Raw genomic sequence first — 27,125 nt, 5'->3', positions numbered from 1 at the left:
GTTTCCCTCTACTTGTTGGTGGCCACCTACGAGCTCTTCTGCAGCCCAATGGAGCTGCTCAGGGCACCGGAGGATGTGGGATACATCGTGGATGACGGCCGCTCCAAGGCGCGCACCGCCAATGCTGTGCGCCGCCGCAGGGAAACCGGAGATCTGCCCCCGATATACCCAAACGGCTGGTACCGAGTTCTGGATTCTCACATGCTGGGGAGAGGAGATGTCCGAGATGTTACCATGGTTGGTATGTATAAAACTGCAGTCAATTTACCCCAAAACATTTGAGTTTAAAACAGTGCGAAGAAGTTTTGCAAAGTTTTACTGTGGGGTTTGTTCCACAGCGCGCTGTTGAATATACTATAAAGGAAGTAAAAAAAAAACTGTTCAGATGGAGAGATATAGAACCCTTAAGATAAACAAAACCTTCTAAAACACAATACCGGAACACATGCGGCTATTGGTAATTTCTACTTTGCTTCAAAGGATTGTAAATAATTACAGTAAATTACAGTAATTATGTCTTTAAAAAAGAACGGATGGAGAAAGATATGTATACATACTTTTATCGCTTGCAACCAGTCAGACAACATTATGCACAACTGACAATAAGCATCAAGCCTTTAGTTTGCTATTCTCTCAGAATGCAAATCAAGATTCAAATTCAAAAGTGTTATTCAGGTCTTAATGAACACATTTCTCGAGTTGGTGCTTCGTGTAGGCTACTGTACACTTTTAATCAAAGAGTCGTGATAGCACTCATGTTTGGTTTGTTGTGAAAATTGGATGCTTAGTGACATCAGTGTTTAACACTGCCCTATTGTCACCTTTTCATGTGTGTGTGTTTAATAATGAAGGCCTTATGTGGTCAAAGAAACATGACCCCATTAATCATAGCCAAATTCCACCTGTTTGTATCCATGTCACGGGGCAGCCATTTTGGTACTTGCTGTCGACTAAAAATGATGCCTGGCAAGTGTGGTTTCATTTCCAGTTGACAGCAAGTTACAAAATGCCCGCCCCCCTGTGAAGGATAAAAATGGGTGAATACTGCTTCTTAACTCCTATTCCACAAACGCAATATTAATCAGAATGACAGACTAGTGGGGGCACATACATACGGAAGAGGATTAGGGCCAGTGAAGGAAAAAAAACGAGGGGTGACAGGATTCTGACTTTATTCTCAGAATTCTGACTACAGAATTCTGAGAATAAAGTCAGAATTCTGACTTTAAAGTCAGAAGGTGGGAATTCTGACTTTAAAGTCAGAAGGTGGGAATTCTGACTTTATTCTCAGAATTCTGACTTTAGAGTCAGAATTCCCACTTTCTGACTTTAAAGTCAGAATTCTGAGAATAAAGTAAGAATTCTGACTTTAAAGTCAGAATCCTGTCACCCCTCGTTTTTTTTTCTTCACTGGCCCTAATCCTCTTCCGTACATACAACATATTGTAAAGAAATGTATTTATTATTGTAAAGAGAAATGTTGCCGCTCTAAAACTTTTAATTTTTGACACTGGTTTAACAGTTTACATAGTTTCTTTGTTGCTTAAACAAACTATTTTAACAGCAGTCATTTAAACAAAGATAGAGGTGACCTAACATGTACTCATTGTGCTAAAATTGCTTCTTATAGGTGTTAAGTTGGTCGTGTTTCGAGGTGAGGATGGTAAGGCCTACGTATTAGACGCCTACTGTCCACATTTGGGAGCCAACCTGGCTGTGGGAGGACGTGTGGTGGGAATCTGCATCGAGTGCCCATTCCATGGGTGGCAGTTTCGGGGGGATAATGGTAAATGTGAAAGGATACCATACACTGAAAAAGGTAATGACAATCAATTTGCACATGCATGATCACTTGTATAATTCAAAGGAAAATATTAATTTACAAGCCCTCAATCAAGCGGTACAGAAAATAATTGTTGAACCGTCTGTGTCCATTTAGACTTTTCCCAGTTTGGTGTGTGACTTTGACCTTTTTGATTTTTAAGTGCCAGACATTGCCAAGACGAACATCTGGCTCAGCTGTGAAATTAACGGTCAGATCCTTGTTTGGTTTCACTGTGATGGAAAAGATCCTCAATACAATATTCCAGAGCAGGAGGAGATTACCAAGGGCGAGTGGGTTTATCGTGGAAGAACAGAGCATTTTGTTAATGCTCACATCCAGGTACGTGCTTGTTAGGGGTTGTCCAACTCCGTATTTGACATTTGATGAAGCATCACCTTGTGTTGCATTATACTGTTTTAGCAGAACTCGATGAGGGGGTTAGATATTTCCCAGTAATTGGTTTTCCATATTCCCCCATGATATATAATGGGGTATACAATCAATGCTTATCAGTGTTTTCTGAAGAATTATTTAAAATAACAACTATGAATAAAAACACATTTTGTAAACCCTCTGAGATATTCTTGACAAACCCTGCACCCCCCCCAAAGTGAAATAAAATCCAGCGTTTAGCAGCCAGTGTCACTGCAGGAGATTCCTGAAAACGCCGCAGACCTGTCTCACCTGACTCACCTGCACAAGCCAGGCATTGTGAGCGGAGTCGATCTACGCTACACATACAACAAAGCCTGGGAGTTTGTGCGACATGATTGGGAAGTAGGTATATTTTTGGCGAATTCGACTTTGCGTATTAACTGGCACCATGTTAGCCTTGCAATAATCAAGACTAATTCTGGAAGGCTTTGTGCTAGGTGTCTTCATCACATAGAGACATGTTAAGACATCTGAAAACTCTTAAAAAGATTTTGGTTTAAAATGGTGTTATTTTCTCACTTTCATTGTTTTTTATGTTTAAATTCAAGGCTCAGTGGGAAGTAGAGTCCGCTCCCAACAATCACTGTTCTCAGATGCTTGTGAAACATTGCCTATACTTGTTTGGATACCATTTGCCTGTTTTGGATCTCCACGTCGTTGCGAGACAGGTACAGAAAAGTTTAAAGCATATTATACTGTAAATCATGATTGAATTGATAGTTTGATCATTCATGTTGATAGACTGCGCTAACTACCCATAGAACTCTACATTTAAATTCAACTACACAGTTTAATAAAGAAATGCATACATGACTACACTGATTTTATTTATTTTTTTAAATTTTTCAGGTAGGACCAGGAGTGGTTTTTCTGCATTTCAAGCACAGTTTTTTGGGCAGTGGAGTGATCATGCAAAGTGTGACACCGGTGGAGCCTCTCTTGCAGTGTGTCACACATACAATGTTCTATCAGTCAAATATTCCAGCCCCGGTGCCCAAATTCATCTTGAAAGGAGAATCAATTCAGGTAAGGTCTACTTAAATGCATCATTTTGTCTTGACATACAACACATTGAAGACATACGTACGTATCCCAGTTGAATTGTAGCTATGGTTTTGATTGTACAATGGGGACATTTATTATAAAGATGACTGATTCCAGTAGTAGTTATGATATTTGTCTGTTTATCTAGTTTGAGCGGGATGTGATGATCTGGAACAATAAAAAGTACATCTCTAAGCCTCTCTTTGTGAAGGAAGAGTCGGCCATCAAGAAACACAGACGCTGGTTCACTCAGTTTTATAGTGAGAACAGTCCTCGACTCCAATACCAACATGATACTTTAGACTTTTGACCTCTTCATATATGCTTACTTTCAAGTTTAGCAACGTTAGTGTATTTATTGACTTTATTTTTCTATAGAACTATAAAAATATCATCTTATAGTACTCACCGTTTCCAGTTTTTAGGTACTTAATTATATTGCTAAAAATAGAATAATTAGTCCGACAAAGTCTGAAAACTTGGGTAATGAGAAAGATCGAAGAATAAAAAAGGCAGAAGAAAATAGAGTCTGGTAGATATACAAATGCAATGATGAATAATGTGTTATTGCTGTGTGTTAGGTGATGAATAAAATCTATAAGGAATACAAGACTGCTTCACCCTTACTGTTTAAAGCATGTATGTATACAGACTTTAGAGACTCACAGTACTTGCCAGAGTTCTGATTCAGATCAACCAGAGGAACAAAAGTGTATATTGTAAAAAGTGTGCCATGTGTTAATATTTTATATTGAAGAGTGGATATGTTTGCAATAGGTAACATCACATAAATTTACATCCTGCATACTTATAGACAGCAACCATTTTTGGGGGGAAGTATGTGTACGACAAGTAAATAGCGCTCTCACAAAACTCAAACTCGCGCGATTAATCTTTTTAATTTAGATTTTTTACCTCTATTTTCATAAAAAATTATATAGCAATAATAATAATAATAGCACATAGAACAATATTTCGAATAGTTTCCAGTCATTCCTCGTTAATGTTTTTTTCTCAAACTCATTTGTTTCTTAAACAAATTGAAAAATTATAATTTGGTACGGTCTGATTTGATGCGATATGATTCGATACCAAGGTAAACAACTTGTATATTATAATTTGACAGTCTGATCTGATGTAATGTGATTCAATGCCAAGGGAGCAGTCAGTGTCATCAGAGGCTATGCCATGGGTCGGCAATTTAATTTGGCCCTGAGCCCATTTTTTTCCGTCGCGGGCTGAAATGGCATTTTCATCAGGCACACTCTGCTTTTCTTACTAAAAGCAGAAAGCTTTGAGTATCCACTTTGATAGAAAAGCGCCATAAAAATCCAATGCCTTATTATTATAACAATATCTAAAACTCATGACAGAGCTTTATTAGTTTTGCTGGAAAGTTCCTCTTTGTTTACCACACCTGGTTTTGTCTTCCAATATAAACCACCCTGCACTTCTAACCCTTACCCATCTAACGTTTACCAAAGTATAGACTACTTCCAAAACTACTGCAACAAAAATCACGTTATGCTCACAATTGTCCATTGAGAAATAGTCCGTTCATTAAATTGGCCTTCGGTATTAACATCACAGAAGCACAACTGTGCAACAAACTGTCCTTACGTACCACATACACAGCTGCTAGCAGAATTTGTGGGCCATGCTTGCCTCCTAAAGACTTTGTGGGCCATGCTTGTTTCCTAAATCCCAACGGAAAAATTCCATATGCCAGTCATGTAATATGCTTTTTCAACGCAGTGCCATTTGCTGGATATGATGGAGCACTTTTGCAAAATTGTCACTAATCTATACTGAGTGCTTGTGCTGTTGAAAAGCTTTACTGAGAGGAAACTTTAAAATGCAAAGACTAAAAAAAAAAAACAGAAGTTAGAGTTAAGTCATGCTCCAACATCAGGACAGCTGTTGAGAGGAAAGGCAAAGCGGGTGACAAACTATGCCAGATGGGATGACCAAAGGACATCTGTTCCACTACACTAAGACTTGGCCAACAGGAATTATCCTCACTGTAGTGATGTGTCAGGAGTTTGTGTTGCCACACAAATTGGCACGAGAGTCCCATTTGCAGCGATCTGTTTGACAGGCACGCAAAGCTCTGTGACACCTTCCTGGGCTGCAACAATGCTCCGAGCCAAAAAAAACACTGGCTCACTGCAGTGCCCTTTCTGTCCACAGACCACTGCAGTACCTCGGTAGGCCTGTAGGAGGAGTGGAATAAGAAATAATCCAAGTCTTTTGAAACATGCGCTCGGTGATCACTTGTCTCTATACTTGCGCAGTGTATATGATGTGGTTATGTAATTTTATCGGATTGGAATATGTAGTCTGGTTGCTGAATATTTACTAATTCTTGAAAAGATCTAAAATTGGCATCACCTGTAAGTGAGTAGATGAATATTTTAGACTAAATGCTTCACAGATTTAAGCAACCAGCAACTGATAAAGATATGCACATTTCCAATATAACAGAAATGTGTTCATATGTATGGATATAAAAAGTTTATAATCATTCCAATAACGACAAAATTAAATCCATTTTCCTTCTTTCGATTTTATGTCATGTACTTTGCTTTGTTTCCGTTTTTGTGGAGCCATGTACATGACTAGATGGGTCATTGTCATTAGAAGCTTGAATGGACTTTGTGTGTGCAACATATTAATAGCAGCAAAATCACCTTGATCTCCTTTAGCAGCACAAACAAAATAGGGTGTATGTATGTATACACACACGCACACACACACACACACACACACACACGCCAAGACTATGTTTTATTCTGAGGGGCAAGGGCATACTTTTGACAAGTGAATATCAATAACTGATTGGATGACTGAACAAAGTTAAAAGAAGCGGTTGTTTCAGTTCTTTCTCAGAGACAGACAAAGATTCACACAATGTCCCTCTGCCTCCGAGCTAACAGGCCTCTCTAATTTGACACAATTATTGATCCATATTGATCCGCAATTCAACCCCTACTATTTTTTCTGGCAAATGTAGCAGAAACCTAAAATCTAACAGCGATTGTGTGTTGTGCATGAGTACTGAATACTTCAGCTCAGCATTGAGAGAGGGTAAGTACTGACTCGGTTCACACATCTATGATTTATGCGGGACATAACATAAGAAACACATCACGAAGACAGGCCTTAGTTTGACATTGACTCACTGAAGCATTCATTTCAAATACCTCATTAACTTTATGTCAAAGTGCTGACAGCCCTCGGCCCCTCCCGTTCTCTCAATCAGATAACACGGGTTGCATGTCACAGTCATCCAACCATAATGACATCGTTGGGTTGGGTTCACATTAGAGAAACATAAAAAACGCATTGTGTACAGGTATGAGGAGCACATGTGTAAATTCCACACAAGCTGAAAGCACCCAAAACGCTTTGATGTGGTTAAATGGGGAGCTTAGTGTTAAACTTTCAACGTGTATGTTTCAAGAATTTAATTTCAGACGTGAAGAATTTAGTCAAATACAAAATTAAAGGACCTTCGAAAGCATATTTATTACATAGTTGACAGTTGAAAGCATATATATATATATATTTCATGTCTTGATTAATGCACAAAACAAATAAACACAATAGGTAGGTTAGAAAATAAGAGGGAACTTGAACTTTAAAATAATTTCTATAGCGGCCTGTGATGAGAAGAGCAGTTTGCCTGTTGTTGCCATGGTAACCTACATTGTCTATTTTTATACTCTCTGATATTGATGCCCCATACCAGACATGTTGTGTTAACTCAGCACTATAATGTAGCACTAGGGTTGATAATAACATTGGAGCACGAACAAGTGTTGTGGTTAGAAAAATCAATTTTTTAAAAATTATTTTACTTGTGATCATACCTTAATATTTTCTTCACTGCACCACTAGATTACTGCAACTTCAACACTGTTTAACTGTGCTATGATTAGAAACTCCATATCCTGAAAACAATGAATGTAATACCTTATTATACTGGTAAATGAGTTTTGAAGTATATCGATCAAATAAAATCATGATAAACAATGTGCTGCAATGGCATCATAACGCAATTGTTAGCATAAATAATATCCCAAAAATAAAAAGCCCAACGATCCTCGTCCTCATGTTGTCAATGTTTGCTTTTGTGTAGCTTGACAGCTCAGTGTGTGAATTCAAGAATGTGTCAGTGTATGCGTGCCTCTGTGGAATTGCTTTTGTTTGTCTGTGCACTTCGCTCTTTGAGCCCACGACGAGTTCTGCTTGCTTGGCATCTTGCGTTTATCCTATGCCTCAGTCTCACTGTATGCGGGAGCCTTTTCAAAATTCGTTGGAAACTTATGTAATGACTGCAGGAGCGGGTTTGTCCCATCTTACTGATGTGAGAGTAGGTGGAAGGATTCTCACCGTCATTTAACAAGAAGTCCGAAAAGATCTGCAGCAGTCACATCAAGGCAATGATGATATCAACAAATACCAGGAGCAATATATGTATAAATAAAGCCTAACAAAATTGTCACTAGAGACAATTTGAGACAAATTGAAACCAGTTATCTCCCAGCTCACCGACGATGAATTTGTTCATCCTCGTTATTAATGCATCGGCTCCCCGCGACACCAGTGTGTTGACTGATTTATAATTCAGCACACTCTTTGATGATTCTTCTACTGGCCCCGTTTTCAAACACCTTTTCAAGTGGCAGCATTTGTTGATAATAATAATCTGCCTGAAATAAACCCATCGTGACCGAAAACTCAATCCTCGCGGGTGAAAATTTTAATTTGAGTGTTAATTTGAGTAAAAGAACAAATTTGTGTTTGATTTGTTCACACAACGAGCTTGTGACTAGTTCCGTTTTGTGATCGTGTGAGAGCGGGAGAGAGATTCTTGTTTCCAAGGTAACCGTGAAGTTGATTCAGCTCTTGTATCTAGCAGACAAAATGCTCCTCACATTTACTTGAATCAGAGCTCACACACTATTACGTCCTGTCTTCTGTCACCCAAGATAAGGAACACAAGTTGCGTGGGACAGTAAGTGTGTGACAGATGGAAAATAGATGTGAGTGACTTGCAAGCTGATTAATGGCCCGTCTACTTTCAGCTCCATTTTATTCAGGCAGCAAGACCGTAAAATCTGATTCTCAGAGTTGGCAGGGTACTTTTACGTTAATACTATCATTGTATGAATTGGTGAATGTATAATATTAAGAGTTTCTGACAACATCCTTGACTGCACTTCTTGTCAATTCCATTCTGAGAGAGAGTTGGAGGTTTGTCCTCATTTTTAGCTGGTTCGGGGACAGCATTGACTTGCAACATTGTGCAGGACAAAACTGGCAAGCCCATCGGGCATCTGCCCTGTAAGCCACATGACCAGTCCAGCCTTGATGGTGGATAATGATTTGAAATAACAGTAAATTGAAGTGGAAGCCTGTTTATACCTATTATAAATCAATGGACCATTGTATGTAGTTTCTTTGTGACATTTACTTTGTTTGGTGATGCGCGAAATAAATACATTTAAAAAATAAAGAAAGAAGAAAATTGTGGGTCGTGTATGTCGGGTGCGCGCAGAAACACCAAAGCGCGTGTGCACAGCTGTCAGGACCAAGGACAGCAGCCCCGAAGCGACCTGCAAGGGAACTTCGCCGTGCTCATCCCCCACCGACAGCGCCGAACGCTGCGCACTCCTCACGAGACACTGCGGATCACGTGGCCGAAGACGTTTTTCACCGGAGAAAGGTGCAAGATGTTACTCCACCGCTTGCTTCTAAGATGATCGTGCTCAGTCCTCCGCATTGCCGATAAATTCACAGCTTAATTGTCACTGCTTTTTTTTTTTTTTGGGCCAGCACCCTCCCTCCATCGCTCCACGATCACCGCCCACACGCTTCGTGCTTGCAACCCGACTGTCAGAGTCGCGCTGCCGTCCAGGAGCTGCTTGAGCCGAGCCGCCTGCACCGGGGAGAGAAGTGCACGGGCTGGGAGCTTGTGTTTGACGGTGCTGCTGGCGCAAACCATGCGGCTCCTTCTGTTGGCGGTGCTAGTCTGGTGCTCGTGCGCGCGGGCCGGCTGCGAACCCAAAATTGTTAACATCGGAGCCGTCCTCAGCCAGAAGAGGTACGAGCAGATCTTCAAAGATGCGGTGACCCAAGCTAACCAAGTCTACGGACGGGACAAATTTAAGCTCACGGCCATCTCCGTCACGCATAAACCCAACGCCATCCAGATGGCTCTGTCCGTGTGCGAGGACCTCATCTCCAGTCAGGTATGTAAAGGCTGCCTAATTTCGCTTACTTTGCTGTATTTTTCAACTCAGCTCTAAAAGCATTTGAATTATGCTGAGAGGGGTTGGGAAGCAAGTTATTTAAATGAAAAGTTCGGTAGGGATCATAAACATTTCCTTTTCTGTACGCCGTTCAAGTCTTTTTCTACTCAGTTGCCATGGTTACATCACCATTTTCTGAACTCTACATATCGGCCTCATACAGGGTCATCCACCCATCCCATGTTTATTATACCATTTATAATCCCACTATAGGGTCTCAGGTGAGATGGAGCTGGCAAGTATTCCATCTGATATACATATAGACGGACTATACATACCCTCATATTCACACCTTAGGACATTTTGCAGGTGTTAATGAACCTAACATTTTTTTTTTTTCATTGTGGGAGGAAATGACAAGGAAGAGCAAACTACCCACCGGAAAGCCCAGATTTGAACTGCCAACAGATTTTAGTTGGGCTCAATTTTCAATTTTATACAAAAACTTTGCAATGAATTATTTAGTAGTTAACAGCACAAGCAATTTTTGTGAGCTTTAACTATAGTTTATGTTCATGACGTTATCTGGCTGTCTCTCTATCAAAACTCACAGTAATTAAAATCACACATCCATCTCAATTTATTGGTTATGAAAAATGATGATCATGCAAAATAAGTACGACAGAATTTTATGGCCATATGAAAAGCAACATAATGAATGTCATAATATTAATATTAAATTTTAGGATGAATCTAAAGCACACAATATAAATGTAAAGGTATTTTGCCTCATAAAGGTTAAATGTAGATTGTACATCTGCATGAATGCCGATTATACTCCCACTTCTTAAGCTTTCTTTGGTGAACCGTTAAACTATCCATTCAGCTTGGAATTTTTCCCAGATGCACTGAAAAAAACACCAACGAAAGCATTTCATGAGAAGCACGATTTGGTCAATTTGGCATGTATCCAAAATGTAATCCAGACCGCAAATCATTTCATTTTTTTAGTCCAACATAACGACCCCCCCCCCACACACACACACACAACATCCTTGCGGAGGATGAAGGGCCTCCTTTACATTTCAGAACAGACAGCTGCAGATGTAGTGAGATGCAATGAAATCCAGTGAGTGAAAATGGGAAAAATGCTTTTGACTATTAAAGGCACCCTGATAGGTGATGCATGCACTGTATGATAACTGCTCAAGATAGTTGCAGTAGATATTACATTCAAGGGCAGCTCACGCTACAATCCGTTTCATATTCAATGCTGTAACGTGTGTAGTCTTTTTTTGAAAAGGGACGTTCGATACCCATTTTTTTTCAGGTCGATACCGGGATAAGTACTCAATTCTTGAGTAGCTACCGATGCCGATACCACGTACCGATACCACTAGTACTTCTGATACATAAAATCCCACCTCTATATTTGATCAATAATTTTAAAGCCCTATATACTCCAATACAGCATTTTTCCTTAATATTGCATGAAATTAATGACAATTTTCACTCTTCAAATGTCTTCCATAAAACGGCCTCGAGAGGGCAAACGATAGTTATCGGTTACTATCGTGAGTTCAGTACCCTGAAATAAGGCTGATATCAGCACCAATATCAATACTTGATATCGATACTCGCCCATCCCTGCTTTTAAATGAGGTATTAAATGCAACATGTTTTTCTGCGGTACAATGGTTTTTAAAAGTGTAATACAGCTTGAGCCAATTGACCACAATCCATAAGTAATGCATGGTAAGCACAATGCACCTTGGAGAGTTGTACAACACTCCAACCATATGCTCATGTAATACGCAACATGGCTTTTAAAAACCTTACATCACAGCATGATGAGGCATGAAGTCACTCTTCCTCCTCTGACATTTCATATTATTAGGCTTCATGTAATAATTATTATTAATTAAAATAAAAAAACGCCCACGTGCTTGTGTGCCCACTCTAGAATGTCTCCAGTTCTCTGCATGGTGCAATGACTCAAATCTACAGAGGCTCGGAGAATAATGCAGTCACTAGTCTTGTAGCACATGCTCACTCATAGCACGCAATCCAAGTGCAAATTGTGTGCTCTTGCAACAACAATCATTTAAAAATCATTAAAGTCTATGCACACGCATGGCCTAATTCAGACAGAGTCAATGAAAGTTTTAATCCTCTGAATTTTGGCTTGCGGGGGATTCCGGTCACTGTGAGGGAAAGTCTGTGGCAGATGGAGGAGGAGATGCCTGCGAGCATTCCTTGGATGGTAACTCTCATTTTTGACCCAAACATACGGACGGCTTGCGTCCAATAATCCACGGCTGCACACATGTCGACTCCATTAATATAGGTCTGTTAGCCCAAACAATAAAAGGTTATTTCTGGTTTTATTTCTCTGATAGTGCCAGTGGAGCAATCAATATGCATAGACTTTCTACAAGATTTTTTTTAATACTGTATGTGAAATAAATTCATCGAGTCAACAAGTAATCATTTGATCATGGTAAAATTTGTATCGCCAGTTGGCTTTGTCTTATGTCTGCATCATCGCGCTGCAGTGTTTTTAACGTCTGGTTGTTGTATTTACTTTTATGTGCCTTCAGAGATTTAGAATTTAAGTGTATTTAACCCAAGGGAAAATAAATTATGTGAACATTAATGTGTTAGTATGTGGCCTCATCAAAATTAAGCAGGATTTTTATGATCACACTGAAACAATGTCAAAACACGAAAATACTGTAAAGCATTTTTATGACATTGCTCACGGATGTGTTTAAATGTGTTTTTGAGTATAAAGTAACAGTCTGTAGTTAGTTAAGAGCAGAAGCAAGCTCAAAGTGTTGTGTGTGGAATGGAGGCACATAATGCATTAAATTTGTGACAGAGGTGTGTGTGCTGACAAGATAAATGCATCTCTAAGGTTTCCGCAAAATGTCAGTTCAGTCCCAGTTTATCACTAAATTAATATTTAATCTTCCGGGTGCACTTAGTGATGTACCGTAGTCAAGAATGTCAAGTCAAGTACTTCATTTACACCCTAAACCATAGATGCCTTCGGCCGCCAAGATTTCTTCCATCAGTTCATTCAAGCTGAACATCTTAAGACCGCCGAACGTCTCGCTGGAGTTGTGCATTGCGGAAGTGAATTCACTACTTTTGTCTCACATGTCTGGCCTGTTAGATACACAAACAATGTAAATATTCTAAGCAACTTTGTTTTGGAGTCTCAATGCAAAGGATTGTGCCCTTGCAGGTCTACGCCATCCTGGTGAGCCACCCACCCCAATCCAATGACCACCTGACTCCGACACCAGTCTCCTACACTGCGGGCTTCTATCGCATCCCCGTGGTGGGGCTCACCACTCGCATGTCCATTTACTCAGACAAGGTATGTGCTTTGGGAAATAATGTGAATAAGATTCAGGCTGAGTGGAATGAAGAAAGAGAAAGGACAGAGACTACGTGAAGTCAGAAAGTCCCCTGGGAGGACTTCACAAGCTTCCAAGATTAAATGGCCCATCACTGTCCATTAGAGGGCGGATGATTGAGTATGTTCCCAGCATGAAATTGAAAGAAGGCCATCAATAATGTCTTTGACCTGAATTAGGATTTTATGAAGCGCCAACCATCAAGAATTAATTTTTAAAGAGAACACATCAATTTGTGCTTTGACACTTGGATTTATTTTTAAGTTTTTCTTCTTTTTAACTCGACAACATGCCCATGAAATGATAATGTGACATCACTGGTGAGCTATTTTTAAAAGAGGCTAGCGGGCTACTAATCGGGCACAATGTTGGTCATACAGGGGACAATTTGGCTGCTTCGTTGGAACACTGTTCTCCTTCTTGAGTACAAAAATATTTGACTTGAGACAATGTGGTCTGAACAATAACAGCCCAGAGCCCAAATGCTTCATTTGAATTCTAGACCGTTCATTGTGAATCAGTCCCAGAGCTACACTTTTCTCCTTTTCTATCTCAGGGGGTCCGCAAAACAAAAAACTAATTTTACATATCTTTCGGATATTTATTGGATGTTCCTTATGGTGAACTTGGGGCAAATTTGAAAAAAAAAAAAAATCCTGGTAGTTTTTTTTTTTAAATTTGTGTGCATTTTAATTTTTAAATATTTCCCTACAAAGTAAACGATGTACATGTTCCTCACATTTGATTACACGTGCAAACCATGACATTTGAAGTAAAATCTCGTTTATCCCAGAGTATCCATCTGTCCTTTCTGCGGACCGTCCCACCCTACTCGCACCAAGCGCACGTGTGGTTTGACCTGATGCGCGAGTTCAACTGGAACCATATTATCCTGATTGTGAGCGATGACCACGAGGGCCGAGCTGCTCAGAAGAGGCTGGAGACGCTGCTGGAGGAGAGAGAAACCAAGGTGAGATGCTCTGTCTCCGAGGCAAATTTGCCCGCCTTCCTCTCACCTCCCAAACTGTTTCCCTCTCTGTTACGTGGCCCCATCTCTTTCTCACCATTGTGTAAACATTTGCTAACATTCAAGAGACATCAACAGCGTCTAATGTGGTCTACTTTTGACAAAAGTTTGTGCGTTTATTTGCTCATCTTCACGTTGCTTTTCGCCATAGTCTGAAATTATCCCATGTCTATCAACATTGGGAGCCAAATAGTGGACTTTGATGTGAGGCTTTGCAAACCATCATTGATGGAAGTCATGGAGTCTTTTGGAGGAGGTCGTGGTCAGGGTAATTTTCCACTTAGATGTTTGTATTTATTGTAGCGCACTGGATGATTTTTATGTAGCGCTGATGCATGCATTTTTGTATGCCTCTGAGCTGTGGAAATGGGTCACTGAAATGCTGATCTTCCATGAGGCAAATCTCATATGACCTGCAATGATGCAAAAGGATGGTAGAGGAAGTGAAGAAAAGCATCTTTCTCATCTATTTAATAAGCTGAAATTACCCAAGGGTATCTTTTTTTCTTTACACTCTCATTGTGCCTCTCTGGGCCTCTTGACTGTAATTGTGTATCAGAGTGAAATGAGTCCCGATTCAGAGGTTTAATTAAATCAGAAGGCAAAGACATGGCCAATATGAGGTTCCGGCTTGAGGCAATTCACAGGAAGGCTGTGAAAGCTGTTGAAATAAGTGACCTGGATCAGCACTGATTAACACAGAGCTTCTTAAACGCTTTGGATTTTCATCACACTCGATTGGCTACTCTGCACTTTAAATGATGCTACTGACATTTAAAATCCACTAGCGGTAACTCAGGAAAATTGTGTGTCTGAAAGACATTTTGATTAGAACCCAGGAAGTCGTTCTTTATTCTCCATCCTAAAATGAAGTGGCAGGCCCCGTCGGAAATGGGAAAATATTGAGTATGCTTTTTCTGCTCTCTTAACTGACTGTCATCTTATCACGCTATAATTCAGAGACTGTAATTATGAAATAAAACTACCTACCTTCAAATGATGGGAAATAGATATATAATATAATAATTTTGGTCATACCTTTCCCAACACTATGACGAACATCAGAAATGAATAATTCCCCCACATTGTCAGTGCATATAAACTGAATTTAAATCATATTTCCCTGGGAACTGTGTTTCAAATAAGACTAAAAATACATCAGTGAGACATTAATGTTGGACTTGCTTTCCCTAAATCTGATATTATGCTTGATTTTAAATCAGTCCATTTTAAATTATAGTAAGTTACTACAACAACAACAACAAAAATCCACAAGAACATTTTCACTTCCACTTTGAGTGTTTTATGTATGTAATTATACTGAGTTGGACCACCACATCTCATCATGCTCTAATTAAAAGAGGAATATTGTGGTTAATCACATAGTTGAGCTGCACCGATGCAGAAAATTGACACTATTTTTAGCGAGCCATGAGCGAGGTCATTTAGTCACTGGGGGATCACTCACACCACCAGCAAAGAAGGTCCGGACATTTTGGATTTAGTCAGAAAGCAAAAGTGACTAACGCAACATTAAATATGAATGTTTGGACGTGGATACAGAAATAGAGCACTCAGAAATTAACTCTCAGGGGGGAAAAAAAAAGACCAACACAATTTCTTCTCGTGTGGAATAGCACCAGAATATTCCGAAGTGGCGAGACGTACTTTGAGATAAATGCTTCAACACTCAACTATGATTCAAATTCAATTTTTAAATGATTTAAAATGCTTTAAAATTGCAGCATCCCCTGAGAAGGAAAATATTCAATAATTTAGCTTTAACATCTGATTTAAGAGTAAGCTATGCAATTTTATTGGTTTCTACTTGAGTTTCACATGTTTTTTTTATTTATTTTTTTAACTGAAGCTCAAGCACGCTACAAACCTACAGATTTGTTTGCTCATTTAAGTTATTTTAAGAGACGGTCCAAAAATGCAGTTCAACAGCTGCAGTGAAGTAGAAAATCCCGTATGTGAAATTTTCATATTAAATTTACTTTGAGGCATATTGGGGTCACCACAAGAGTTTTTTCATTTAGAACAGGGGCGTTTAATATGGCCTCTGCGGTGATTATATCATGATGGAAATTTACTTGAAAATACAGCTGGACAGGTTTGAGAGGAGACGGGACACAGCAAAAACGTCACAAAATATAGAAAAGAGCTGTCTAAAACTGATAATGATGACTATAAAGTTCTATACGAGTCAGTTTGTATCTATTTCATGTAGACCGGGAAGGTCGTGCTAAACTCCGAGTGGAAGAGATCCAACGACTAGCAAGATTGAACGTGTATAGCCCCAATCGTTTCAGGCCAAGGATGTTCTGCTGTGCTCGCGCTTCACACGGTGGGTAAACAGCACATAAGCAGGAATGCATATCAGAATGTGACACTGATTAGGTGGCTGCCCACTGGGAAAGCATTTTGCTGGCATTGCTAGTTGCTGCAAGCCCACAACACGCGAGTAAAAGATTGTGTTGTTGCTCTTCTGCTTTTATCATCTGTTTGATTGAAGGATTGTTGAAGGAGGTCCATAAATGTCAGCGTCACTTGAGCAGTGCATCTTGGTCTTATGTAGTGTTAGTAATTCTGGATGGAGTGATGGGTGCATAAGATTGTGGATTGTTTTTTTTGGTTTTTTTGAAGGCTGGAATTAAAACAGGTGTGTATTATGTGTTGACATTTTATTTGCGCTACATTTGATTAATGACATAAGCACTTTATTAACACTCGGGAAAAACCCCAGAGACTAACATTTAATTTCCCCAATTCATGGATACTATTTATCACACACAGACAATAAAGTTAACAGATGAGCCACCTTATTGATTTCCTCTAACAGTCTCAAGGGTGAAGTGCAGACTCTTCTTATAACATGTTGTAAATGATTTGGCTCCAAAATAAAGATTGTTTTATATTTCAGGTTTCAAAATTAACAGCCGCCAACCCGCCAAATGGGAGTCACAATTCATTTTGGCTTTTTCGTGATAAAAATTGTGCTGGATCCGATAAATAATAATTTCGGTAAATAGAAGTTTATTCCTTGCCACCAGTGTCCAGTAGTGACACTAGTCCTAATATTCCAAGACAGTGGTCAGAATAGCTGGTGGGCTAACTGCCACTCTCATCCACACATAACTTCTATTCATACTGTCAAACCCGCACAGATGAATAAAGAACGTGTCGCCCTGTTGGTCAGGCAATTCACAGTTCTCCAGAGTGTTGTAGTTAAAAGCTGTGATAAGCAATTAGTTGATTTCAAGCGCGAAACATCAATACAATTAAATCTACTCGTCGACTAATTGGCTCCTACAAATAAAGGCATCTTCCCTAATATATGACTCTCCCAGCAAGCTCAGTTAAAGAAATAAATCCCTTGGGGATACGGAAATACAGTTGTACAGAGGACTCCTACAAAGACTTTATTTAAGATTTATTTATTGTTTGTTTGTTTGTTTGTTTGCTTATCACACGGAAAAGACTTGTTGGAGTTTACCCTGTTTATTCCCTCCCACAATATATACCTATATTTTTAATGATTTTCTTCCATGAAATATATAATGGGCATCAGAACACTGACTTTTGATATTTGTGGGTCAGCGTGGTCGCTATCCCCCGTGAGAAGCCGGTGTAGACTGTATAATTCTAAAGTCAAAAAAGACATTTATTATGACAATATAGGCAATCCTTCTCGTACTGGATTGATGTTTTTAGCTGGTGCGAGTTTCTATTAATTTTATAGTCACGTAATATCCGTTGCAACTTATTAACGAATGAAATAATTAATTAACCACGGCTATATTACTTGCTGCGTATTTGTATGTTGTAAGTCTGATTTGTATGACTGCTGCTGCTGTCTTAGCTGTCTTGATGTCTTTGCAAGCCTCACAATTAAAGATCCCAATTTGAAGCACAAGTGGAGATTTGTTGGAATGCTTTGCTGCCCTCCATTTTCAACTGTTTATAATATTTTTCTGTGTCTGCATATTTTCTCTGTGCACATTACTCATCAGAATAAAAAAAGGAACTATGAAAACCTCGACCAACTGTCCTATGACAACAAGCGAGGACCTAAGGTATACATATTTGCATGGTCAATGCACGCCGCCCACCAACTTTCCGAACGTAGCAACTAGAAAATCCAGCCCGAACCGGTCACCAGCCGACCCAGAAATGCCCTCCACCCCCCTTGGTAGCACGTGTTTTCTTTAATTTTTAATTTGAGAAATTCCCATGTCGTTTCAATGAAGAATGGTTTTGCTATGACAAACGTTTTCAGCAAGAAAAAAAAAAAGAACCGTGAGCAGCGCCCTGGCTTTTATCATTTTCATTTTGAATTCCTAAAAAATGGGATGCATGTCCTCTGAACTCTCACTTTCACGCGAAAAGAGTTTGCAAGTCTTTTTTCTTTGTGGAGAACCGGTGGTGTGGGAGCAACCCGTCTCCCGGATGCAACTTCCTCCTTACTTTTCAGCAGCTATTTTTTTTTTGGTTCTTGAGGCAAAATGTCCCTCTCACCTTCACCCGTTTTTAGTTATTGGTTGCATTGACCTTTTTCTTCCCCCCACCTAACACATGCACGTACTTTTTTGGAGCCTTGATGATCCTCAGTTTGCATGTAAAACCAAATGCAAAAGTTTTTTTCCCCCTTCAAGCTTTTAATTTTTTTAGATTCAGACGGTACCCCCCCACTGGATCGCTATTTTTATTTTTTTTTGCCTCCCGTTTACAAAATATAATGGGCCAAAATTGAACCAAGCAGGTAAAGAGGCATCACGCTGTCCAAGGAATGGGAAGTAGCTGGCTTGACCTTTCTTATGCTCCGATCACAGGCAGAGAAAGTCCTCCAGTTCAGCCAGGAGACAAACTTAACGGCCCTGCTGCTGGAGGCCAAAGAACTGGAGGCCCGAGTCATCATCCTTTCCGCCAGGTGAGTTTTGCTTCATTGCACCTCTGTTAATAGAGTAAAATGAATAAGAAAACACTCTTCCGTATATTCACACTTTAAAAAAATCACCTTTCATGTTGCTAATATGCTACTACTACTAACTTTGCCACATTCTAAATCAGTACAACTGTGTTTATTGTAAAGACACAATTAGCATGTAACACTGGCGGAGCTAGAGGGGGGGGCACCGGGGCACTACGCCACCCCCCCCAAACACACCAACAAAAGTTTTTCAACATTTACACCCCCCCAGAGTACTTTTTTTATCACCGTTTTCAGAAGAATTTGAGGTTTTGCAAACAAATTCTTGGTAGCGTAGGAATACTTGTTAAAGCATTTTAGTTTTTAACTGTTTTTATACTAACAGTCCACCTGTTCTCAAATACTTCTTTCATTACCCGTACTGTAATTGCAAGTTCTTTCTTTCTGTCTTCATGAATTCCTTCTACTGGATCTTTCTTCATCATTCCTCTCCCACCTCAACGTCTTTTTTAACCTTGATGTCCCCGTCACGTCGTGCCAGTGAGGAAGACGCCGCCGCTGTATACAAGGCTGCCCGCTTCCTCAACATGACAGGCTCAGGCTACGTGTGGCTGGTGGGCGAGCGGGAGATGTCGGGTAAAGCGCTGAGTGAGGCGCCAGACGGTACGTTCATCAGTCAGCAGAGACCTGTGGCGAACACACCAGTTAACCCAGACGTAACTCAAAGGATAAATCACAACAAATACAGGATTAGTGAGCTTAACAATTGATGTGTTACCGTACATGATTTCACCATGGAACCAATGTGTGTCATGTGATGGATAAGCGTTTAAACGTTTAAGCACTGAGTGTTTAAAGGTTTAAATGTGTTGTGTTCAGTGCTCCTTGTTTTCTTCAGTTGAATTGTGTCTTTCCTGGCTATTCATTGTGCTATTCTGCCATATTAATGTCCCGATTTCTAATGAACTATTAAGGAAGAGTTTTGCAACTGGTAGAATGGTAAGCTACAACAGCCTTTCTTGTTCTCATTTCTTCAGTTTGGCTCACTACATTGTATCACTTCATGGTCACCATCTTTTTGTCTCTCCTCCCTCGAAGTCACCTTCCACAACAAAACCCCTACTCAGAAAACATTTACGCCCCCCCCTTTTTTTTTTTTTTTTGTGCTGTCATTGTCTCCACTTCCACTGCGGCTTCTTGAAGAAGTCGGTTGGACCTGGTTGCAATCAGAAAACTTAGCTGAAGTTGGATTATTGACTGGTGGTTTTGTTTTAACACAAGGACTAGTTTGCCTGATTCCCCAAGTTCTAAATAACAGGAAAAGAATAAATGAAATCCAACTTCAAGGGACTCTTTATACATGCTGTAAAAGGTCATCAGTAGCAAACGACAACAAAAAATATTGTTATTTATGTATGTTGCCCTGCCTGATGGGTTCTTTTTGCAGGTAGGGCAATTAGATGCAACTACTGATGCGCCACCTTTATTCAGGATGTGTAAACTAGAGGCCCTATAAGTTTTGGCCCACTTTGAGCATTGCAAAAGGATCCTAGGAGGCAGCTCTTTTTTTCAGGTCACTGATTGGGTGTTTGTCATTGGAATCGGTCCTAGGTTTGATCGGCCTGCAGCTCATCAACGGCAAGAACGAGTCGGCTCATATCAATGATGCAGTGGCGGTGGTTGCTCAGTCCATCCAGGAGCTATTTGAAAAGGAAAACATCACTGAACCACCAAGAGGATGTGTAGGCAACACCAACATCTGGAAAACAGGACCTCTCTTCAAAAGGTAGGCTGTCATTTTCTTAGCACATTTTTTTGTATTCAAATTTGATCAAAATTTGCCTTTTGAAAATGCTCACAGCAACAATGAATGTATAAACAAAATGACAAAACTGAAAACAAACTTACATATTCTTGTAGGGGTGAGGCTTTAAGAGACATTATTTTGACCTTTTGAGGAAAAGGTCTTTGTCAGTCAGTTCATATTTGTTAGTGCTGTGCTAAATGTTTGGATCTCTCAGGCTAACTCTTTAAAGATTGGTAAAAGCTAACATTAGGCTGTTGTGTCAAATTTGTGCGTTTTTAATAACAACGACTGGTTGCCATGACAAATACATAGTACCAAACAAATTGTGTCTGTGACACAAAAAATTGCTGTACCTGCCAGCTGACCTTCAAGTGACCCATTTACAAAGCTTTTTAAGCAGAAAAAAAATCCCCCTACAGACGCGTGATTAAAATGGCTGACATCAGCTGAAGATGATGCGCTAAGCTCTCTTGAGATGACAAATTAGTTTATGCTCGCACACACATCCACTGTCTCATTATGCACATAGGCTCTAATGATTCTCGTTTTCTTGCCAAAGGGTGCTCATGTCATCTAAATACCCAGAAGGCCTCACAGGACGTGTGGAGTTCAATGACGACGGAGACAGGAAGTACGCCCACTACAGTATTCTCAACTACCAGAAGAGTCGACTCATTCAAGTGGGCGTTTATAATGGGACGCAGGTAAATTAACAGCCACCGCAAATATGTACGGCAAATCACTTTCAAGAACATTTCAGATTACTTGCTTTTTTTTATAGTGTGGTGTTTATAGGACAACTTTAATGCATGGTTCTTTGTGTTTTTAAATCTTGAATGTTACCTTACCATATATAAACAGCAAATTTTTCCCAATTTTCAAAGAATGAGCATGAGACAAGAAAACAAGGAAAGACTGAATCAAGGAATTTAAGAAATTACATTTGCTGCATACTGTGTCCTTGGACAAAGTTGCAAAACTGCGACACTTGTGCCGGAGAGTGGATGAGCGCATTATCTGATTGGCTGGGAAAATTAAGAACTCACCGAATTTATAATGAGTTTTACACAAGAAATATATGTCCGTTTATTACTTGGTTTATCGGCAAAATATTAAAATTTCAGCAGTTTGTATTGATCTTTATTACAAATTTACAAAAACAAAAGAACTCATATGGCATAAAAGTAGTCGTTCATGACACTTGAAGCCAAAGGGCAATCATAGCACAGCTGTAGTTATCTAAATTATTTATGAATGATGCTTTCTCCAAACGCCTCCTGTCAGCAGTCAACCAAGAAACTGTGTGTGCATGTGTGTGTGTGGTTTCCTTGCAGGTGGTAATGAACAATCAGCGCAAGATTATCTGGCCCGGCGGGGAGACGGAAAAACCTCAGGGCTTCCAGATGTCGACTCGATTAAAGGTAAGGTGGCTTCACATCCACACAATGATGTTATGGTCACGTCCATATATACCAAGTTCGAAAAATAACTTCTGTTCCTTGTGAGACAGTGTGCAGGGGGAAATGAAGCCACTCCATATCCATGAGAGCTGCAGCAATCGATCAAATATTTCTTTTCAAAAACATGCTCATGACTGATGTGCTTATATTCCAGCATCTGCATCATCGCTCGCTGGTCCCGTTGGTTAGAAAACAGCAAAAACTTTGTCATCAACAGCTTTCTGTCCTATTTGTTGTAGATAGTGACAATACACCAGGAGCCATTTGTTTATGTGAAACCCACTATGCCAGATGGAACATGCAAGGAGGAAATGACATTAAATGGAGTCTTAATTAAAAAGGTGATCTGCACTGGGCCCAATGAGACCATCCCAGGTAACACATCAGGGACGTTTATATCAATGTGCTTTCAACGCACATACACCTACTGGAGATGCATACATATATATGCAGTAGGTATCTATATATGTATGCATGTAGCCGAGTGTGCCATGGTGACTGATCAAGGTGTGTGTCTCAGAGCGAATGAAATCTGCAGAAGGGGAGCGTGATGCATTTGTCTAGTCAACAAGCGCCGGATAAGGACTTCAAATGATGATGGTGGATTGTAACTCGCAACCTTTTCTGGTTACAGGACGCCCAATTGTGCCGCAGTGTTGTTATGGATTCTGCATTGATCTGCTGATCAAGCTCGCTATGACCATGAACTTTACCTACGAGGTTCATCTGGTGGCTGATGGGAAATTTGGAACGCAGGAGCGGGTCGGTGTCACTTTACTTCACTAAAGAACGTATTTGAATGCAGAAATTACGTACATTTGTTTTCTCACATTTTGCTTTGTAAATTTCAAAGTTGGTCATTTATCCTACCATTCTAGATTGAGATCGTAATTCAAAATTTGGTGCAATAGAAGTAAAATTATTTAAATGATTAAGATTCTTTTGTTTTTCAAGTTGTTTTTATTTTATTTAAAATTATTTTGCTAATTATTATACAATAAATAAACCTTGCTGTCATTAGATGTTGAAAAAAGTGATGACTACTAAATAAAGGCACAAGTATCGAGTTTGAAACAATGTGGCCATGAAAGAAGAACAAAACAGGAAGTATTTTAACACAGCTTAGTTGTAATAATCCTGCTTTTTATTTCAACAGAAAGTGACGGCTGTAGGTTGATTTGATCATTTACCATTTTTGCTTTTATTTCCACATCTCTATTAGTAATTTTAAAGTGAGCTTTTAGTAAATCATGATAATTTCTTTGACACATTACTGCTTCTGCAAGAGTTGCAGGTCTATACTCTCTCAAAAAAATGTGTAAATTATATTGGACACCTCCTGAATGACTTTTCTGGAATTAAGCGGTGGTCATTGATAGTGTCCCGATTTCTATGTTAACGGGGCTCCAGGTGAACAACAGTAACAAGAAAGAGTGGAATGGTATGATGGGAGAGCTCCTGGGGGGCCTGGCTGACATGATTGTTGCCCCGCTGACTATAAACAACGAACGAGCCCAGTACATTGAGTTCTCCAAACCCTTCAAATATCAAGGTCTTACTATCCTTGTTAAAAAGGTAAGTTCATCCGTTTGGCTTTGCTGTCAAGTTAAGTAAGCACCAACTGATGAGCATGTAAACTCCAAGTTTATGTTCCTAGATAAGATTTGGCCCGAGTGCAGCTAAAATGGAATTAATTTTGATAGTATTATTGCATTTGATTTTTAATTCTTTGTTTTTCCATTTTTATGCAAGTATAAAAGATAATTGTGACACAAGGAGTTTCACAGATTGTATATGTTGTTAAACTTATTTAACAAAGATGTTCAGCTGGTGTGATTTGTGATCACATTGTTTCATATCAGAACAGATGCATAATCAGACGAGGAGATGATGAACATCAATCTGTAAAGATGTTGTCGTAGGAGTTCTGCTATGGTTTACTGCTAGTCACTGTGTAAAATGAGTACAAAACTATTTTAAACAAATTCTCATACGGCACATGCATTACATTTGACATTAAATGCCATCAAGAATGAAATTACCCAATGTCATAACTTACACAATGAATTGACAGCAAAACAGAAATTTTGTTGACATTATCATCACATCATAACATACATCAAGACGTTGCTGAATGCGTTATCATTAACTGGTTTCCATGTATGTTTTCAGGAAATCCCTCGCAGTACACTGGATTCGTTCATGCAGCCATTTCAAAGTACTCTGTGGCTGCTGGTGGGTCTTTCGGTACATGTGGTGGCGGTGATGCTTTACCTACTAGACCGGTTCAGGTACACAGGGAACCTGTGTGTGCGTGTGTGTGTGTGACTGCACCCCTGACCCCTATAAAGCTTCCGTTCAGAGAGAGGAGAAGATTGACTCCAACCATCCCACTGCTTTATCGCTGTGCTTCCTTCTTTGTACTTTTTCCTTCTTTTGATCTTTCTGGCTTTATTCGCTCATGTTCAGTTCCTTACCTTGCCATCAGGCCGCCACGTTTTTTTCGAGGCACAGATTCTGACTGAATCTTTGTCCCGCAGCCCATTTGGAAGGTTTAAAGTAAACAGTGAAGAAGAAGAAGAAGATGCCCTCACCTTGTCATCTGCCATGTGGTTCTCTTGGGGAGTGTTGCTGAACTCTGGAATCGGAGAAGGTAAGTCGTAGGAGTTTGTCTTTTTGTTGAATGTGGCACCTGGTGATGTGACTTATTCGATACTCCCGGATGTCAAAGTAAAGGTATTCAAAAGCTTGTCTTGTTTCTTTGGTCTCTGGTTTTCTTTTTGGTTTTGTTTAATGTTTGGTTTGATTTTTATATTTGACTTGCAGGTGCACCTCGCAGCTTTTCAGCGAGAATCCTTGGCATGGTGTGGGCTGGCTTTGCCATGATCATTGTGGCTTCCTATACTGCCAACTTGGCTGCTTTCCTGGTGCTGGATCGGCCTGAGGAGCGCATCACCGGCATCAATGACCCAAGGGTACGCGTCAACTCGACATCACTTCCAATCTCGTTCACCAAAGCGCAGCTTAAAACTTAAAAAATAACTCATGTTGTACTACAGAGCAGTCAATATAAAACCCCTGTATAAGCGCCAAACAAGACACGTTTGCCATCTAGTGGTGAATGGTGCTATTACAACTTAAAACTCCAGTTGGCTCCTGCGTATTCGCAGTTTGGCATCTGCGGATTCGCACATTCATGGATTCTTTTTTCTATTTCCCCCCAATATTTCATACTTTGGATTTTTTCTCTTTTTATGGGATTTCTTTCCCCAATTCCCCATTTTTATAAATGTTTGTCAGCGTTTATGGGAAAATCTGGCAGGTTTGTGAAATAAAACAAATAATAATAATAATAATTATATAATTTAATGATAAATAATAATGTGTTTTAAATTAATCATGGAGTGTGCTTACAGGGTCGCAGGCCGCCAGTTCTTCGTGACTAGTTTATGTTCTTCTAAAAGAAATTGGAATGTCTAGTATAGTGAAATATCTGCAATGGAGAAGAAATTTATTTTGCATCAAAACTCTGTGAGGGTGTTTGTAATAAATTAATATGCAGATGTCATTTTCATACACGTCTACAGTCAGAAATTCTGGCAGCGGTTCTTGCAGTTTTATGACTATGTGACCGATCTTCTCTTCAGCTCAGAAATCCATCAGACAAGTTCATCTATGCCACGGTAAAGCAGAGCTCCGTGGACATCTACTTCCGGCGGCAGGTGGAGCTTAGCACCATGTACCGCCACATGGAGAAGCACAACTATGAGAGTGCCGCCGAGGCCATCCAGGCAGTGCGTGACAAGTGAGTCTCGGCCAGGCCGCGCTGTCCGGAGCGTGTTGGCTGGCTGCTCAACCTGTCAAGCACAAGGTCAATGCTGATCAGGAGAGGTTGGTGGGGGGGCGAGTCGAGGGACTCATGGACCTGTGGATCAGAAGGAAGCCGTAGGACTTACTATAGCTGTCTGTCTGATCCGGGCCCATGGCTCAACAGAGGCCAAACTCTGGTGTGGACTTAGCAACCACGCAGGTAGAATAACAATAAGTGGAGAAGCGCCCCTTTTCAGGTTGTACCCAGATGACCATCTTTGAGATGGGGGGGAGGCGTGCTTACCCATCTGGAATTGGATAACAATTGGGCCATAGGCAGCGGTACTGATTACCGGTAAACGCTGAATGACACACAAGATCCGGTGCACGAGAGAGAAAGGGCCGCCGACCGTGAATGTGTATGTAGATCATTGTACTGTTGCACCGTAACCCCTCCTTCCCCTCCTCCTACTCCCCCTCCTCCCTCCTCCTGCCTACCCCCTCCCTCACAGCAAGCTGCATGCTTTCATCTGGGACTCTGCGGTGCTGGAGTTTGAAGCCTCGCAGAAGTGCGACCTGGTGACCACGGGAGAGCTGTTTTTCCGTTCGGGCTTTGGCATAGGCATGCGCAAGGACAGCCCCTGGAAACAGAATGTGTCCCTGGCCATTCTCAGGTCTGTCCCAGCCGAAGGTGCATTATTCGTCTGATTTTGAGTTTGTCTCTTTCTTATTGATATGATTTCATGGTCATGTATTGACCAGATTCAGCCATTGCCTTTTGTCACATCTCACTATTTAGCTTCCCTTCCTGCCCTCACTGTTTGTCTGTCTGTCTGTCTTTCTGTCTGTCTGTCTGTCTGCGTGTGTGACCGGTCGTGGTGACAGTCTCATATTAGTTGCGATGAGGGTAGAAGTGACTCCAGCATCTCAGTTTTTTGCGTCGTGCATTAACTTTGTCACCCCTCTCCTCACTACCTCTGACCCCTTGCAGTTCTCATGAGAACGGCTTCATGGAAGATCTAGATAAAACCTGGGTGAGATACCAGGAGTGTGACTCAAGGAGCAATGCCCCAGCCACACTCACCTTTGAAAACATGGCAGG

At 40.3% G+C, this 27,125-nt stretch overlaps 1 protein-coding gene across 10 annotated transcripts in view; it reads left to right on the top strand.

Moving 5' to 3' along the window:
- Nucleotides 1-2,814: 2,814 nt before the first annotated feature.
- Nucleotides 2,815-27,125, top strand: part of LOC119131473 (glutamate receptor ionotropic, NMDA 1) — a 33,406-nt gene continuing 9,095 nt past the window's right edge. For 2 of the 10 annotated variants that reach the window (XM_037265949.1, XM_037265947.1), the window contains exons 1-21: nt 2,815-2,928; nt 3,110-3,286; nt 8,868-9,035; nt 9,146-9,561; nt 12,812-12,946; nt 13,780-13,956; nt 18,030-18,092; nt 18,849-18,946; nt 19,488-19,609; nt 20,558-20,732; nt 21,313-21,457; nt 22,088-22,174; nt 22,453-22,588; nt 22,848-22,975; nt 23,624-23,788; nt 24,386-24,504; nt 24,754-24,866; nt 25,040-25,188; nt 25,861-26,018; nt 26,536-26,697; nt 27,015-27,124. In XM_037265949.1, the coding sequence (XP_037121844.1) occupies nt 9,313-9,561; nt 12,812-12,946; nt 13,780-13,956; nt 18,030-18,092; nt 18,849-18,946; nt 19,488-19,609; nt 20,558-20,732; nt 21,313-21,457; nt 22,088-22,174; nt 22,453-22,588; nt 22,848-22,975; nt 23,624-23,788; nt 24,386-24,504; nt 24,754-24,866; nt 25,040-25,188; nt 25,861-26,018; nt 26,536-26,697; nt 27,015-27,124 (2,491 nt within the window). In that variant the 5' untranslated portion in view covers nt 2,815-2,928; nt 3,110-3,286; nt 8,868-9,035; nt 9,146-9,312. Of the gene's footprint in view, nt 2,929-3,109; nt 3,287-8,867; nt 9,036-9,145; nt 9,562-12,811; nt 12,947-13,779; nt 13,957-18,029; nt 18,093-18,848; nt 18,947-19,487; nt 19,610-20,557; nt 20,733-21,312; nt 21,458-22,087; nt 22,175-22,452; nt 22,601-22,847; nt 22,976-23,623; nt 23,789-24,385; nt 24,505-24,753; nt 24,867-25,039; nt 25,189-25,860; nt 26,019-26,535; nt 26,698-27,014; nt 27,125 lie in introns of those variants that run through there. The other 8 variants (XM_037265948.1, XM_037265946.1, XM_037265953.1 and 5 more) reach the window with 6 other exon arrangements.

The sequence above is a fragment of the Syngnathus acus genome, chromosome 12 (assembly GCF_901709675.1).
Source record: "Syngnathus acus chromosome 12, fSynAcu1.2, whole genome shotgun sequence".
Taxonomy (NCBI): domain Eukaryota; kingdom Metazoa; phylum Chordata; class Actinopteri; order Syngnathiformes; family Syngnathidae; genus Syngnathus; species Syngnathus acus.
This window is presented reverse-complemented; position numbering and strand designations above follow the sequence as displayed.